Source organism: Tasmannia lanceolata, unplaced genomic scaffold (assembly GCF_043159265.1).
Source record: "Tasmannia lanceolata isolate RefF3 unplaced genomic scaffold, GAP_Taslan_0.1 ptg000015l, whole genome shotgun sequence".
NCBI lineage: Eukaryota > Viridiplantae > Streptophyta > Magnoliopsida > Canellales > Winteraceae > Tasmannia > Tasmannia lanceolata.
The window spans coordinates 36,054,284-36,072,918 of NW_027518692.1; the positions used below are offsets into that span (position 1 = coordinate 36,054,284).

General features: G+C 39.5%; 1 protein-coding gene across 1 annotated transcript; it reads left to right on the forward strand.

Moving 5' to 3' along the window:
• Nucleotides 1-1,617: 1,617 nt before the first annotated feature.
• Nucleotides 1,618-17,302, forward strand: LOC143846937 (putative histone H2A variant 3). The gene is made up of 2 exons (XM_077355550.1): nt 1,618-1,831; nt 16,757-17,302. The coding sequence occupies exons 1-2, from the start codon at nt 1,730-1,732 to the stop codon at nt 17,051-17,053; spliced, it is 399 nt and encodes a 132-aa protein (XP_077211665.1). The 5' UTR covers nt 1,618-1,729; the 3' UTR covers nt 17,054-17,302.
• Nucleotides 17,303-18,635: the final 1,333 nt, after the last annotated feature.

Here is an 18,635-nt window from a genome sequence, read left to right on the forward strand (position 1 = left end):
CCAAAGTGGTTCTCCATAACTCTAATTTAGCATTTACTCAGGCTTTGGTTTCGACGATTAATACTATGTCATCTGCAAATAACATACACCACGGCACCTCATCCAGGATACTCTCCGTAAAAACATAAGGGCTTAGAGCTGATCCTTGGTGCAGTCCTATTATAATTAGAAACTCACTAAACGTGCCATCCGTGATTCTGACACCAGTCCGCTTAAATAGTTTTAGATAAACAAAAATATGAATGATATTTTTGTACAGTGCCCTCCATTAGGATCTAGGACTTCCCATCGAATTTTGTGACTACATCTAGGTCATTATGTGAAATAGTTTCAAACCTTAGGGTATGATCTTCTGGACATGTTCGAATCCAGCTTTCATGCCCAAATTTTGTACATTAACATTCAAATAATTTCGAAACCTCTAGGTCCACTGACACCCATACCAAATTACAGCACAAACTTATGAAGAGTTGTAAATAGGTACTAAAATATAGATACGAATCGAACGATATTCTAGGCGAAGGATAGAGTTAAGCTATATAAGGTATCAACATGCTTACATGTGATTAACCCAAATTTGCCTAATTGGAAAGACAAGATGATAAAAAAAAATCTTTCCAAGGATGTTTTGGTCAACTTAGTTAGGGCTTTTTACAAAAGAACACATGTCCAATGGGATATTCTTAAATAACCACCGCCCCTTTTAAGATATACAAAAGACCATCGACTCTTTGTTCCCTTTATGTCAAAAGACCACTTGTCATCAAGTCGCCGACGAAAAAACATAACAGCAAGTCTTTTACTGAGAAGAGGATGAGGTTACCTTCATATGGAAAAACACTGAGAGCTTGTTAAAGATATAGGGATATTTTTTATTTTTCTTCTTGCACGAAGTTTAAGAATTTTGTACATTTTTATTTTTCTTCGTCATCCTCTTATACTTATTCCTTATCAAATTCTTACATTTTTTTTTTTATGAATATTTATTTATTCCATTTTTAGTTGGTAGCCGATTTAGCTAAAGAGAAAGAGTTGCATCGATGGTTTAGTTGTAGAGAGAGACCAGCCAGATTAGTCACAGATAGGCTGCCAGGTAATGAACTGGTTAAAGAAAGTGAGGAGAGTCTGCTAGTTTAGTTGTAGAGAGGGAGGGATGTTGACGATTTTGGTATAACATAGAGATTTTATATGGTGCCCGACCGTCAAGTCCCTTGCGGGCGGTACCACCCTTGCTGTTGGATCAAACATCAAGGGTGGAACTTTTATCGTACCACCCATACGGGACTTGAAGGTTGGGCACCATATAATTTCTCGTGAAAACAGCCAATCGGTTGCCATAATCTTAAACGAGCAGGGTCTTAACAAATTAATGCTTATCAAAGAAATATTTTTATTTAAAATAATAAAATTTGACATCAAACTCCAGAGAATGTATGGCCTTCTAAATATCCTCCAAGAACTTGTGGTTATTTAAGAATACCCAATAGAATAAGTGGTATTTTGTAAAAAAAGGAGTTACCCGACGTGCTCTTTTCAAATTTCAATCGAAGGAAAAGTACGGGGTAGAATCGTAATTTCACAATTCCTTTCTATTTATTCTCCTTGTGTAAGACCCTCACGCGACCAAAATTGGGCTTTCACCAATCTCTTTCCCTCTTCGAGAGCTCTTCCGAGGCATTTTATTTTTCCGGCGATTATCGGAGGAATTTGGGTTTCGTGGCGGGAAAAAATGTCGGGAAAAGGTGCGAAAGGTCTGATAATGGGAAAGGGCGCGAATAAGGACAAAGATAAGAAGAAGCCCGTTTCTCGTTCTTCTCGTGCTGGTCTTCAGGTCTTTCTCTCCCTCTCTTTCTCTTTGCGTTTTCTTCTTCCTTTTATTTAATTTACATCTGTTTTATTGGATCATGCCATGTAATTATTTTTGTTTGATTTGGGTTCTTGTGTCTGTATAACGAAGGGGATTCTTTAGTTACTTTCCTTGTGTTTGTGTTGCACTTCCTGATGTTAAGATGGTTTTCAGGGTTTAGATCTCCTTGTTATAGATTACGTGCGGGAGGCCTTTTTGTATCTGGGTTCTGCTTGTGGATTCGGATTCGAAATGGGTTCTTAAATTTTAGGGGTTTTGAATATTTTTTCTAGTGTTTTGTTTTGTTTTGTGTTTTTATTGTTGTTTTTGCTGAATTTTGTTTTCTGATGCTTTCGAATTAGGGGATACTAGGATAGGATCTGGATGATTTCAGCTTGTAAGGCTTATTCTTGAAAGAAAAACAGTTAAGAGATAAGGAAGATTTGAGGCGTGAAGTAGAACTTCAAGAATTTTAGAAAATGAGTATAGAATGATTTGGTAAAAGAAATTTGCAATAGATAATGTTTTTTTGTTGTTGGTTTGATAGTATTATGAGTTGATTTTCTACAGGATCATATTTTGTTTTTTGTTTACTGGTTCCTGTTATTTTTATTAAATCATTAATCTGTTAGATATGTATTGTTGGCCAGGGTTTTTTTTAGTGGTGCATGCAATAATACATATCCATCAAGCTATTATGGGATTTTCATTTGTGGTTTTGCTTGTTGGTCTCAATAATGAATTGCTTTCTGAATTCAGAGCTTCTGTCTTTTCTGTATTAGTAACATATGTTGAGGATAGATTCTTAGTTTGTTTCACGCATGGAAAATAAACTCCTACTAGAAATTGTATTTTGATCAGTGTAATTAAAACTATGATTTATAATTTGTTTGAAACGATAGCAAAGAATTTTATTAATAATTAAATTATGTACATAGAGGGGTATGTGATGCAGGACCATCTAGCTCTGATACCAAACCCTATGCAAGACGATCGAAGTAAGGACTAATACTTCGCTCTGATACTGAACTGATGTAAGGCGATCTAGGAAAGATTACTTATATCTTCTGATTTTAATCACGGATGAACGGGTTTAGGGCAGGTTCTTGAAGGCATTTGGGTTTCAAAGATATTGTGAAGGCTGATTTAGGAATATGGGAAAATATGTTAGGGCATAGGTGTGAAAAGATGGATGAAAGTTATGATTTTAGATCATAAAATATATCAGTATATTAGAAAAATATTCGTACTAAGTTTATGGTAGGTTTGGAGGGATACAAATGTATGCTGGGAAGGTGCAGACAAGGGTTTGTGGCTATTAGGTTGCAAGATATTGATTTTGCGATCATTAAAAAAAAAAGGTTGCTAGATATTGATAATAAGGTATATAGATGGGATTTGAGGCTGCAGATTAAGGGTTTTGGATCAGATATTGAGTCTAAAGATGAGGGGTTGAGTTGGTGAAAAGGGGTAAAGGTAGCATTTTAAATTTGGATCAGATCTGTAAGAGTCTTAGGATAATTGATTGACAGGAAAAATACAAGCTACAAGCTAAAGTGCATGAATTCAAGAATTGAAAAAGAAAAAAGAAGCAATGAGAGAAAGATAAGAAAAATACCTAGAATCTCTCTAGGTTTCTTTGGAATCTCACTTGGGTCAAGGCAATTAAATGAACTCCAAGCTCACTTTATATCCACTGAAACCCCATTATTATCAATTCAAACAAGACATAATAATTGGACCACCTTCAAGCATGTACCTCATAGATAAACAGTCCATAACTGCAAATGTGAGTTTTAATGGGGCTGCTAGTAAGCTAAGATGACAAGATGGAGCAATAAGCTTCAAATCATAGCCTGTTGCTAAGGGAATACAGAGATCACCTAACATGCACTTTGAAATGGATGTTAATCCAACAAGCCTGTAAACCGGTTTGCAATCTCAGAAGGGATTTGGATAGATAAAACTTCTGTTGGCTTTCAATCGAACAGCAGGTAGGCTAGAAATAGGCCGTGTAGATTGTAGCTTCAATCAATCCATGAGGCAGTGGCAGCTACTGAAGTTGAGGTTGCTACAAGAGGTTAGAGAAAAATGTGCATTGGCCTGAGCAGATCGAAGTAGAGATGTTTTTGTTTATCTCAGCATTGTCTGTAAAAGAGAACTCATTCATTCCTCAAAAAGCACAGATCTAGGTCACGGTTTCAAGTGGCTGTAACTAAGGTAATTGGAATGGAAGTTCCAAGTTCCAAATGAGTCAACGGCAAACAGTAATAAATTGTAATGGAATCTGCTATCATTCATTCAATTTCTTCCCAAATTGGTCAGATCTAAGGGTTTCCCACTTCTTGATGCTAAAGAACCGTTTCAATCATAAATTGGGACTGTTGCACGATTTTACCCCCAATTTCCTTTCTAATTTCTGTATCCTAATAAATCCGATTGGCAGAGGTTAAAATCGACTTACAGAGATGAATTACATCCGTGAATTCAACATTAAAACATCAAGAAACACCATGAATTCCAGCATCTCTACATTCCAGCATGAGCACAGACACATCAGATCTTTTATTCCTCTCTGAGAATCGCAAGAATTGAGAAATCCTTGCCCTCTAGCTCTGATACCAAACTGATGTAGTGTGCACAATCAGCGGAAGCAATTTCTGAACTTGGAATCAGATCAGATCTGTAATTTTTTAATTTTGAAGAAGATTGGGATCTTGACTTCGGGCGTGGGATGCACGTGATCAGATCAACCACGTAATCGTCGGCAATGACCCTTGCATGCAACAAAGGATGAAAAGATGGGAGAAATTGGAAAAAAAAAGTTACAATCAATATCAATAGCTTGCAATTTCAATATCCAAAGAGACAAGAAAGATACAAGAGAAAATTTCTCTCCAAATTTCAAATCATGAAGGAGTGAGTAAAATGAGAGACTATGGGGCTTTATATACTAGCCCGTTACTATATGAAATGACTTAGCTAACCCTAGTAAGCAAATGACCACTAAAGGCACATGAAAGCATGGAAAATACAAGCATGACACTATATGAAAAAAACAAACTACCCTAAGGAGATTTGAAGACCGATGTAGAAAACTACCCCTAGTGAGCAAATGACCCCTAAAGACACATTAAAGTATGGAAAATACAAACATGTCACTATATGAAACAAACAAACTACCCTAAGGAGATGTGAAGACCGATGTAGAATATCCAGGGATTGCTTCTGCATGAAAATCTTTGCACCCATCCCCCTTCAATCATAAGTTTCCTCCATTTTCCTCCGAAATGAGTCCCTTTGCCTTGGATTCATAGGCCACAGATGCGTACAACGTACCTCTCCACTTGTCACCCTTTCTACCACATCTAAAGAATAATGTAAATTCCCAGATTTCACCCCCTCCACCTTTCCTTCTTCCCACATTATTGCCAACCCATCAACTCTTCCATCTCACAAAAATGCCACCCATTCACAACTTCTACCCCCCCCACACCCACAACACACACACACCATTAATGCTCTTTGTGATGCGATTGGAATTTTTGTCAATCTTAGATTTGTTGATATACATGCCAGGCGTCCTCATTTGAATGAAGTTCTTGACTACTTCCTTCCCAATTCAAGCCCTCTAATATTCCTCAAAATAACTGTCATTGGAACTTGACTTTACCTCCCTACCTTTACCCCATGGGTCCTCCTTCTGCGCCTATTGTAGTTTATGGATTAAACTAAGTTTTTAACCTCCTCTGCAGTCTTCTTTTCCCTGTAACGTTGATTTCAGCATGTTTTCGATGGTTAAGAAGGTTTTCTTTGAGTCAGGTTTAGAAAAATCATCCTGGGGTGGACTATCTTTGTTTATAGATTCCTCTTCTTCCTCTTCGATTTGCTTATCCATTCCATGATAAACCCTAACCCATTTGTCTAAGTCACTATCATTACTGTTGCCTTGATTGCCATCATCACGCTCTATTCTTCATAGTTAAATGTCCCTGAGATCTTTCCTTCGATCGTACCTTCTCCCTTTACCATCTTTAGATTTATGTGATAGCGCATTTTCGTACCACCCTTCACGGAGACTCTTCTGAAAGAGCTTGGCCCATTGCTTACGTTACTTCTTCTAGAGATCCTGATTGAGTCATCTTCCAGCCTCTTCGTGCAAATGCTCAAAGGCAGAGGGGGTTTGACATCGAATCATAACCATCGATGTCACGATGCTCGCCACCTTCCACTCCTATTATTTTCTTTCAATTTCAGTTTAAGTTTCCCATATATTCTTTTCCAGATTCTGATTCCTTCTAAAACCATTTCTATCATTTTCCATGAAAATTTTCCACCCCTTAAGTTTCAACCTCGCACCTTCCCTTTTGTCTTTAGTGTCATCGCTTGAATTGCTCGCCTCGAAAGGCATGTTGTAGATATCATTAGTCCTTGACGCTATGTGCTGACCTTGGCTACCTTCCAACATTTCAAGCAAGCTGCTGATGTCACTGTCTGTCGTGTTCGCCATTATTAAAGTTTCAAATTTGCGTGGGTACCTCAAATATCGATTAACAAAATCTTTTTAAATTGTAGTGGAGGATCGTTTGGAGAATTAGTCCAGGCTCTATGGAAGTTAGTCCCATATGCACTCACATGGCATATTTGGAAGGAGAGAAACAACCGGATATTTAAGGATAAAAGGAAGAGTTGGAGAAGAATACTATTAGATGTGAAAATTGATTTAATCTCTTAGGGGAGAAAGGATGAGCTAGGAGCAAGCTGCCAAGAAGCGGACATCTTAAGGATATGTTTGGTTGCGGGGGGATAGCTAAGAGAGTAGTGGAATATGAAGCCGAAAGGGAGGAGACAAGCATAGAAGATGTCTAGAATTACCATTCAGAGAATAATGGAATAGTGGTAAGTAGTGTTTTGGTTGCAAGGCAGTCCTCTCGGAGAGTAGTGGAAAAAGTAGGGGTGCATTACCAATACACACACACAGAGAGAGAGAGAGAGAGAGAGAGAGAGAGAGAGAGAGAGAGAGAGAAGAAAAACACTTTTTCCACTATTCTTCTATCAAAATTTTAACATTTTGATAGAATTTGATTGGAAGATGAGTGGGGGGGGGGGGGGGGGGGGATTTCAAAAAAAAAAAAAAAGATGAGTAGGGGGGACATTATTGCCACATGGGTGCCACATGGTAAAAAAGCAATACTGATGTCTCAAACATGTTGGGTAGTCAAGTGGAATTTCATTGCAATTTTGGCAACCAAACAAGGAATCGACATTTGAAATTCTAATGAATGCCAAGCGTTTGTGCAACCAAAATAGTCTAAGAGAATGGCAAACGATCGTGAAGGAGCAAGGAGCACGGAATACCATTGCTCCAAAATGGCCACCACCACTGTCTGGATGGTTAAACTTGAACTTCGATGGGAGCTCAAAAGGAAAGGCGGGACCTGCAATCAACAAATGTATTATTTGTGACTCAAGTGGTAGAATGATAGTGTCTTATTCAAGAGCGGCTGGAATATGCGACTCAAACGCAGCTGAAGCTAAAGCCTTATTATGGGATCTCAAGTGGTACATGAATCCTCGCCTGGGTTCCTTAATAATTGAAGGTGATTCAACCAAAGTCCTTGCTTGGGCGACCAACAAGGTGAAAGGGCCCATGGAAAGTAGCCACAGTCACGGTTGGAATTAAGGATCTCATTCGGATTGCTGATCCTCTAATCCAACATATGAGGAGATCAGCAAACAAAAGAATAGACAGATTGGCAAAAGGAGGAGTGGGTAGAAGCCTGCGTTAATACTGATCAGAATCCGACCTCAAGGGTGAAAATCATATTCGGGTGGTGAATTGCAGGTTGATGCTTGGAGCAGAGACGATTAGGGAGTCACATTAATCACTTCCGCAGATCCCAGTCGGCTGCTATACCTGCTCTAGACCAGTCAATTGTACATGTGGGCGCTTCTCACCTTCGTAATCTGGAAATTGTTAGTTGATTCTAATTTATACGAATATTCCTTATGACTGCTATATGGGATAGGATTGCTAGAGTGTGGGGAATCCTTATTGTAGATGCTTATGCATGGGAGGGATGTAACTCGAATCTCGCCTGAGTCAATTCCCTTTTACCTTGGCTGCGTTCCGCATTGCACCGCATCCGTCTTCCGCGTTTTCCCCTGCAGAGTCAAGAAAAACTCCTTTGACTCACGATTTATGACCGTGTCCGCGCCATGTTGACAAGGATTTTTCTTGGCCTCGTTCCGCATCACATCCGCGTTTTTAAACACTGGTCAAAAGCAATCCTAAACTTCCTTACGAATTAGCATCCATTAAGGAATGGAGTTGTTTAGCATCAACTCAGGAAAATGTGTCTTTACATTCGATTAGGTACCGAGAGAAGCCAAAATTTTGTTGAGTTGTCGAAGTTTGGTGTTGAGTTGGTGAGTTTTACAACATCAAATAGGAAGGAGGAGCTTGAAAGTAAAGGACATATTGTTAAAGTGAACCATAGGGAGTGATGGTATCATATGGATATAGGGGTAGAAATATTATGAAGGTGCCAAAGAGGGTCACTTCACTTAAAATGGTTGGATTAGTGGGGGAAAGTGAGGTTTGGGGAAGGATGATAGGATGTGGCTTAGAGGAATGTAGGGATAGCTTGTAGAGAAGTGTCGGAAATGTAAATGCAGTTTATATGAGGCCACGAGGGACATGACTAGCTTCTAAAGGAAACATAAACGGCCTGGTTTGGAAGTTACAAGCATTTTATGTAGTATTGAACCATTTTTTTTGGGTTTTTTTTTTTTTTTGGGTGGGGTTGAGTTCTGTTTAGGTGAGACCAAATGCAAGATTTGCCCTCTTAGGGTGGTCATCTCACTCTGGAACCACAAATCTTTGATCTAGGATCAGTCATGCATTCAAGACCATGATTCCACCCCTCAATAATGTGGTTACTCCATACATTATGGGAGATGGTATTGATATCTCTTTAAATAAATATGCTGATATTGCTGTCGAGTTATTGCTAACTCCCTTCCCTTTTTTACCATACGGTTTATGATGATCAACGCTATTAATATGGTGTATCCTACCTGATCATACCCCCCCCCCCCCCCCACCACCACTTTAGATTGTTGAATTTGCAAGAGTTGATCAAGTGGACTAGATCTTACTTTGGCATGGTTGTTCTTGCGTGTAAAGGTTGTTTGGTGTCCCATGAATCAATAGCTATGTTTTTATCACAAGCCACGTTTTTGGTGGGACAGGGAGCAATTGGGGAAGTCTATTGCATGCAAGCGATTCTACTAAAATATATAATTAAAACTATGGTTTTCTATATTTTTAATAGACGAATAAAATATATTAAGGAATCAAAGGAAAATACATCCAAAATTTTTGGTTACCCAAGAGAGGGGGAAAGTTTGCCTGAAGGATGTGCTGCCAAGATATTATGTGTATACAGTGTTGGAGTGAAGATGAAGAGGAGAAAAGTGAGTTAGAGAACACATGACCACATCTAACACTCCCACTCAAGTTGGAATGTAAATGTCAAACATTCCTAGGTTGCTACAAATATCACTCAATTTTGCTCTCTTCAATGGCTTGGTCAACATATCGGCTAATTGGTCCACCGATCTAGTGAACACTGTGCATATCTCCCCTTTCTGAATCCTATGCCGGATGAAGTGGCAATCGACCTCAATGTGGAAGACCAGATTTGTGGCAATGTGAATGGCAGCCTTGTTGTCACAATATAACTGAGAAGGAGATGATGGAGGAAAACCAATATCTGACAAAAGAGAGCGTAACCAAATATGCTCTCCACTTGTGTGGGTCATGGCTCTATACTCAGCCTCTGCACTAGATTTAGAAATAACATCATGTTTCTTACTTCGCCATGACACAAGGTTACCTCCCACAAACGTGCAATACCTTGTGGTAGATCTCCTGTCAGCTGGAGATCCTACCCAATCTGCATCTGTGTACCCTTCTATCTTCTGATGTCCATACTTCTTGAACAACAAACCTCTACTTGGAGAACTTTTCAAGTACCGAAGAATTTGAAGAACTGCTGCCCAGTGACGAGGTGAGCTCATATTTTGGCTCACAGTGCCAACATTAAAGGAAATGTCTGGGCGAGTGACTGTAAGATATATAAGTAGGGGTGTTCATTATTTGGTTATAACCGAACCGAACCGAATTGGTTTGGTCGGTTCGATTATTTTTTTTTTGGAAATTTAGTTATTCAGGTTCAGGTTCGGTTATCTCAAAAAAAAAAATTCCGGTTAACCGAATAACCGAAATTATGGATAAACCATTATTTAAAAAAATAAAAGTGCTATATGGGCACTCCATAGGATGATCAAAACCGTCCATTTGATTGATCACAACTTAATTAGGTTGTGCTCAAAAAATCATTTCGATAGGATGGTCCTAGCCCTCCGATCCAAACTGAAATAATTCCTTTTTCCCTCCTTTTCTCCCACTATTCGGTTATAACCGAATAATCGAATTTTTAATCTGTTCGGTTTTGGATATTTCGGTTCGGTTTCTGTTATCGAAATTTGAAAACCGAAATTATTTCGGTTATCAAATATCGGTCTATTCGGTTCGGTTATAACCGAACGAACACCCCTATATATAAGTGTACCAACCAATCTCCTGTATTTGCCAGGATCATGCAATAAGTCTCCCTCTTCAGGAAGTAATCTAACATTTGGGTCCAGGGGAACCGAGGCACGTTTCACTCCAAGATGACTTGTCTCCTCAAGTAAGTCCAAGACGTATTTCCTCTGTGAAAGGGAGATGCCCCTGGTGGAATACGCTACCTCAATGCCAAGGAAGTATCTCAGACGGCCCAAATCTTTGGTAAAGAACTCTTTTTGCAAGAAAGTTCAATTTCTGGATCCCCACTGAATCACTGCCAGTAATGATGTTGTCATTAACATAGACTATCAATAGCACACAACCCACTGCAGACTGACGGCTGAAGACAGAGTGATCAACTGCACATTGCTTCATGCCGAAGTGCATGATAGCATCACTAAACCTCCCAAACCATGCTCTAGGGGACTGCTTGAGGTTGTAGATGGATTTCTTCAGTCGACATACGGAAGACATCTCCCCCTGAGCAACATATCCAAGAGGTTGCTCCATGTGCACCTCCGCGAGCTTACCATGAAGGAATGCATTTTTGACATCTAACTGATGTAGAGGTCAGCAGTCACCCCCTTAAAATGTTGACACCCACATTGGCGTGTGGTGGCACCTTGCATCCTTACCAATGTGCACTTGGAACATCAAGGTGGGAAGAAGGCCATGGGACCAAGGCTTTGGCATGGCATAGAGCATAGGCGTGGGCTATGCTTAGCTTGCATGGGCAAGTATTAGTGGGAACCCAACCTAACTCAAGTGTGGATCGTTGGGCACTGGACTAGTTGGGCACTGGATGGTTAGCACTGGTTTGCGGGCACTGGCTAATGGGCATTGGCTAGTGGGCGTTGCATAATGTGCATTGGTTGGTGGGCACTGACTGGTGGGCAACAGATAGGCAAAACCAGGGCACCAGTGCGCATGTGACAATTGACAAGCGCCTGGGAGTGTTGGTACATGGAGGCAACCGTTGTGATTCAAACCAAGGCACTGCTTGGTCGTGTTCAAAGGCTTGTGCACAAGGAGGGCAAAGCAAAGGCAACTGGTGGGCGTTTTTGCACACATGGCAGCAAGGCATTTGCATGCACTTGCACATTGTGAAGACTTCCTAAGGCAATCATGGCTGGGTGGTTAGGCAACTGTTATGCCACATGGTGGCTTGTCATTTGTAAGTGCTTAGGCACACGGATTGTGCAAATGGAATGTAATGGGCGTTTTTGCCCAAGGCAACATATGCTGTTGATAGGCAACAGCCAACAGATATGCTGTTGATAGGCAACAAAAGGAAACAGATAGGCAACTGTTGTGAGTTCCCTTTGTAAGCACATAGGCAATGGGCTTGTGTGTGTTTTTGTGAGTGAGAAAGCTTCCTTGTATTGACTTTTGCCTAAAGAGTTTGAGAAAGAGGATGGCAATGGAGTTGCCCGTGGAGTAGGCATTGTTTAGCCGAACCACATTAAAAAGTCTCTTGTGTTGTGTTGTTGTGTGTTCTTGTTTTGTTGTGTGATCTTTGTGTCTGCAAACTTGTTGGCTTGACTAGCATTGTGCTAGACCATCACGGACATCTCCTTTATCAAAGGAATTTTGATTTTGAGTGAGTTGCACTGTGACACCAGCCATGGCTGGCAACGAGAGACATGAGAACACGTACAAAGGGTATCTTTGCAACCGGAGAAAAGGTCTCACCATAGTCGACTCCAAAGGTTATAGACGATGGTGGTCCCTAGGGGATCAAAACACTAGGGCTCTGATACCTTGTTGGAGAGAAGATGAAGAGGAGAAAAGTGAGTTAGAGAAATCTCCCCCTCACTTATGTATTTATATAAAGGGAGAATATTACACATGACCATTATGCCCTTAGGCATATACATACATCTCACATACAAGAAACCCCAAAATTAGTTAGGCAGTCAGCCATAGCATTTTCCTCACAATGGACGCGGGAAAACCTACACGCCTCGAACATGTTGAACCTGTTCATCTTTCATTAATTAAACTAGAGAATTGCCTATGGGAGACTTGTCCCTTTCTTTAGTCACTTAATAACTTGCATCAAGTCACCTTCCATCCAAGCCTTGATGGCACCTAACTATTCGTAATCTTGAGACACTTGTAGGATTTGAAAATATTTAAATGCAATTCTGAAAGGGTTTTGATTGAAAGGTTTCTAGAATTCCCCTTCTAGCATAATAATCATATTTATACATCTTAGATTAGAAAATTTTAATGCTAGATAGTTATGAACTTGTGATTATAACATAAATCACGGTAGATATTTTGTTAAACAGTCTATATTTGGATTACCATTAGTTTTTTAGCTGGGAAAGCTCTGTTATGTACTTTGCTGGATGGAATGTTAACAAAAGAAAGGAGGAGAAAACTTAGGAAAGGGGTTGAGATTTCAGTGGGCAGGGCTAGAGAAGCATAGAAAACAATAAAGACTTGGGGATAGGTGAAGTTGAGAGAAAGAGCGGAAGAGGAAAGGAGTAGGAAGAAAGAAATAGAAAATAAAGGGAAAGAGATAGATTTTTTTTCCTTTTTTACGATTCAAAAAAAAAGAAAAAAAAAAGAAAAGGGAAAGAGATAGAGGATGCATGGGAAAACACTAGTGTGTGAAGAAAAGGGACATTGTTTTCAAAGAATATGATCTACAAAAGAGAGGGGAGAGAATAAAAGCAATAGAAGTACCTTGTAAGAAGAGTAGCTATTGTCCCTTTCATCTTGATTGATTTGCTCCGATAATTTGTAAATGGTATAGTTTGTGATAATGAGAGCAAGGTTAGAGAAGAATACTAGAGAGAGATTTTGAATTGAGGAGTCTAAACTCAATTTCTTCAGTTATTATAAATTATAATAATCGCAAGGGATTATCTAGGGACCATCGCAAAAGGCATTTACATTGATATAGGATTTGCTAGGGACTTTTGCAGAAAGGCATTTCAGGGCTGGCTGTTGCATGTGAGAGGTCACTTTTCAGCAGATTTTGTCTCATTCATTTAATTCATCCGAGTTGGTTGCTGTGCGGAAGTCCCTAGCAAATCCCTGTGTGTGTGTGTGTGTGTGTCTCTCTCTCTCTATATATATATATATATATATATATATATATATATATAGAGAGAGAGAGAGAGAGAGAGAGAGAGAGAGGAAATGAAGTATGTGCAGCTGCACATATAAGCTATTTGTGCATGGTTCACAAACCATAGTGGGGGCCACATTTTTGGGGGGATCCAAAGCATTCATTTGGAAGGCCCTTCCATGGATAGGGTGTGTACCAAAAATCAGCCCTATAGGATCATCCTAACCCAATCAAAGTTGGAGGGGAAAATGGACAGACACTGTTTTTGCCCATTTTTTCCTCCACAAATGGCAGGGTTAGGATGATCCTGAAGGGCAGGCTGATTTTTGGTGCACACCCTATCCATGGAAGGGCCTTCCAGGTGAATGCTTTGGATCCCCCAAAAAATGTGGCCCCCACTATGGTTTGTGCAGCCATGCACATATAGCTTATCTGTGCAGCTGCACATACTTCATATATATATATATATATATATATATATATATATATATATATATATATATATGCACGCGCGCGCACACACACACACAAAGAAGGTCCACTGACCAAAATACTGTTGAGCTAGAATTGAGGAAACTATCTACTCTTAACCGTAGGGCTGTGTTGGCTTTTGCAAGTCCCTATACTGAATAACACAACTGGGGATGAGATTAGGTAATTAATCATTTGTGAACTTTGGTGGTACCAAATCTGGTTCCGAGCAGACTCGCTTGATACTATTAAACGGCTACAGGAAGATTCTAGTGAAATTAGGGAAATAAATTGAAGTTTTATGAGTTGGACCAGTCTCTACCATAGTAAATCTGGCATGAGTGTTGGCAAGTGGTACACACATCACTAGTTGGGGCCCACCATGGGTGTTCATGACCCAAAATTTTGCCAACTAGTGAGATGCCACGTGTCTGTTGGACACTGAATATCAACGGCTTATAGTTGGTACTTGTTAGCTATTGGTCGGATATTTAGGATCGATTGGTGAAATGTTTATATCATTGTTTTTTTGAAACAAAACAGAAACTGGATACAATGTCCAGGGATGAGACGTCCCTCTAAAAATGTGGGATGTCTATTTGTGAAATATTTAGATCATGAACAACCCATTTTGAGGGGACATCTATTTGTGCATTTGCATTTGCATTTGCATTTGCATAAAGATGTACCATGTCTCTGACATACAAATCATGGCCTATAAGCTATGTTACATGGATTCTTCGGAAGGGGTGAAGAATCCGTGTCGAGCACATCTCGGATTCCAAAACTTTAGGATTCACAGTCACTCCTAGTTCTCTTTGAATTGTTCTTTTCTGAATACTGCTACAACAACCTTACAATTACTGCATGTTTTAAGTTTTGTACATCCTAATAGTAAATTTTTTAAATATTTTTATATGAAAATAAAACATTATATTTACTCAAACTACTAAAAATTTCAATATATTATTTATTCAAATTTAAGTTTCAGCATTAATTAAAACATTTCGGCAAATCCACGAATCTTTCTTTTTTAATTTTGCCGAATCCGACACTCTATACCCGTGTCGGATTCCGACACTCGCACCTGTACTGATGCAACGTAGCCTTTATGATATGCCATCTATTCCTTGGGTTGTCTGGTGGCGGGTGATATACTTTAAGAATTGGAAAGATATTTCAATGTGCTTCTCAGGAGTCAGGACTGCATATGATTGTGGTTGGATGGACTGCACCTATTGATAGTTCAAGCTAAAATGATTGTGGTTAGATGGACTGCACCTAGTGATGGTATTAAGCTGGTAGTTCTTATAGACAGCCGAGGTTGGGCAGGGTGGGTGTAGTATTTAGAAATGAGAAAGGTGAAGTTGCCAAGGTGGTGTATTTTGGTCCAACAGGTGTCAAGGATTCCATTGAGGTGGGATTTGAGTGCTTTATTATATGGTCTTTTTGGCGATTGAAACTGTTGACATTTCAGAAACAGTTTTTTTATGGTCTTTAAATATTCAAGGGCGAGGTTTTTTTGGGAAGAAATCTTAAGGGTTAGCAATGTCCATTATGGATCGAGATTTCATCTGACGTGATAACTTGGCATTAAAGTCAAACCCAAGCTCTTGGGTTAGCAAATTCATTATTGGAAATAATGTAAAGAGACAGTGCTCTACTTAAACACATCCAAGTGCAAGGTGTAGTAGTGAAATCACTAGCAAAAGTTGAGTTGATAGAAATGACTGCACTGAGAATAGCTTCCTATTTTGCAATGCAATGCTATGTTTATTATTGGGGTTTTCTCCTAACAGCCAGAGACATTGGAAACACCTTGGATCATAAGCATTTACAAATCATGGTTATGTCTGACTGTAGATTCAGAATTCAATATATGCATTTGCTATTTTAATTTCTAGGAAAGTTGGTTTTGATCATTGATTGAAGATCAGTGTTCCATGAGAAGACCATAATTTGTCATTGACTGAATTCAGAAGGGAAGAAGGGCCAGGTCCCACAAAAAGAATGCACAGTTTGAGTATACTGTTAAAAATGACTGATGCTCTTCACTAATATAGAGTATCTAGCATGTGCATTTTCATTTAGCATAACTTTTTAATCACCCTTTTGATCCTGTTTATTATTCATATGGATTGACGGGAATTGAGTAAATAAGTATTCTCCTTATAGTCAACTTTATGTTGGTAAAGCTCTTAACCAACCGGGCACTAAGGTATCTCAAAAGTTGACATAAATTGGCTATAAGGAGAATATTTATTTAATACCCCCCCCGACCAACACACACACCACCACCACACACACACACACACACACACACACACACAACAACAACAACAACAACAACAACAACAACACCACCACCACTACCACACACACACACACACAAAACATCTGTAGCTGCAATGACCTCAAAATCATGTTAATATTTTCTGTACAGTTGATGCTGCTTTTTGTTTTTCTGCTTCTTTAATCTCGATCAGAAGACATAATTAAGTGATCAGACAAGCTTTTCTTGTTATGATTATGTTTGCTGCACATTTTATCTACAAAAACTAAACTTAAAAGGCTTACCCCCCACCCCACACACACAAAAAAATAAAATAAATGAAAGTCTTGTTCTCTTGTGACCTAGTAATATTTTATAGGCTCTTGTGACCATTACATTTGCCACCTATTAATCTTTTATAATGGGCTTCTTTCATTCGTACACATGCAGTTTCCGGTGGGTCGTATTCATCGTCTTTTGAAGTCTCGAATCGCTGCGAATGGAAGAGTTGGAGCAACAGCGGCCGTGTACTCAGCTGCCATCTTAGAGTATCTGACTGCTGAGGTGCTGGAGCTCGCCGGAAATGCAAGCAAGGATCTCAAGGTGAAGCGTATCACTCCAAGGCATTTGCAGCTTGCAATCCGGGGAGACGAAGAGCTCGACACCCTCATCAAAGGAACCATTGCAGGAGGTGGTGTCATCCCCCACATTCACAAGTCCCTCATCAACAAGTCTTCAAAGGAGTAGTAGTTCTCTTCTTTGGAAGTTGGATGCTGCTCAGGTTAAAGTCTATTTCATTAATTTTCAGAACCTTACTTGGAAAAAGGTTATTATGGTGGGGATAATTTCTTTAGTAGGAATTTCGTCTCTTTCCCTTGAGCTACATGGGATCCATGCATGAAGAACAAGGTTTTAAGTTTTTCTATTTTAGGGACTATTTGTTCAAAAAACTTCTTCATGGGTGAAATGATATTAGGACTCTCGTTTCTATAACAATACTCCTCTCTTTACTTAAGATTTTCCTTGTAGAGGCTGTTATGATACCCAGTATATCCACTGTAACCACTCAAATGAAACAAGGGAGTGTTAAATGGATCAAGGGCGTGTTTGGCCGCAATGAAACCTTTTCCCTGAAACAATGGTTCCTTGAAAAATGATTTTTCCAGCAAAAACCAAACAAAGTTTTACTCGAATTATTTTTAATCTAAGGCCATGTTTTGCCACTACGAAATATTTGTTGTGCCAGTTGTGAGAGCAGGAGATGGGAGACTTGAGAGGGTGGGAATGAGGGGAACATTAGAAGCTCCTAAAAACACTGTTTTTAACTATATTTTTAATTTTAAACTGATTTTAGGGAAGTATCCGCCCCTTTTTATTACTTGGGACACCCAGCTCTAGTGTATCTATGACTGCAGCGGGGCTGATGTACTTCACATGGGAAGGATTCAACGGTCCTGATTGCCATGTACATTGGAGCTGGCTGTCCCATGTAAAGTAAAGGGGCGAATTTATCATTTCCTGATTTTTACCCATTTGGCAATTTTGTTTGCCAATTCTTCTTTTTCTTCATCTTTTATGGACGGAGGGTGATGGCTACTTCAAACGGCACGCATCAAGAGGACAACTGGTGGAGGAGGAGAAAAACAGTTGTGGACAAATATAAATCACATAAAAACAATAAAACTAGCGAAAAGGGCAAAATTGTCTTTTGGCTCGTACAACGCCTTTCTCTGGTTGATAGTTTTGAAACTACCTCCTATCCGTCATTTCAACTGCTTTTTTGCAACTACTCATGAAGATGCCCTTATCTGACAAATGAATTAGTTAAAAACTCTCATGATTGCAAAACATGTCAACAAAATTTTAGAGTTAATGAGATTTTTCCTCATATGACAACTTGCTAAACCCATGCGAGGGTTTTGAACAATGTTCCCTTTTTCTCAATGATGGTAGTTTGGTCACTTAGGGGCCGTTTGGATACACAGAGTTTAGAATTCAGGATTTCTTCAAAATTGTAGCTAAGAGACAAGAGACGAAGTGGACCAGCCATGGGCAGATCTAGGGGGGGTCAAGGAGGGCAGTTGCCCTCCTAAGATTATGAAAATTTTACATTGAGTACTGGTTTAAATAGGCAATTGCACCCCATCCCTCTCTCTAATGCCCTCCCCTTTCTCTCTTGACCGACTAAAGTCCTCATTTTTTTTTATCAGTCTCTAAACAAGTACAAAGTACCATAAGAAAATTGAGGAATTCTAGACTGATGGGAGCCCCTTCAAAAACGAGGTGAAAGGGCTCCCCCATTGGCTGCACATCGGGGACCCCTTTCACC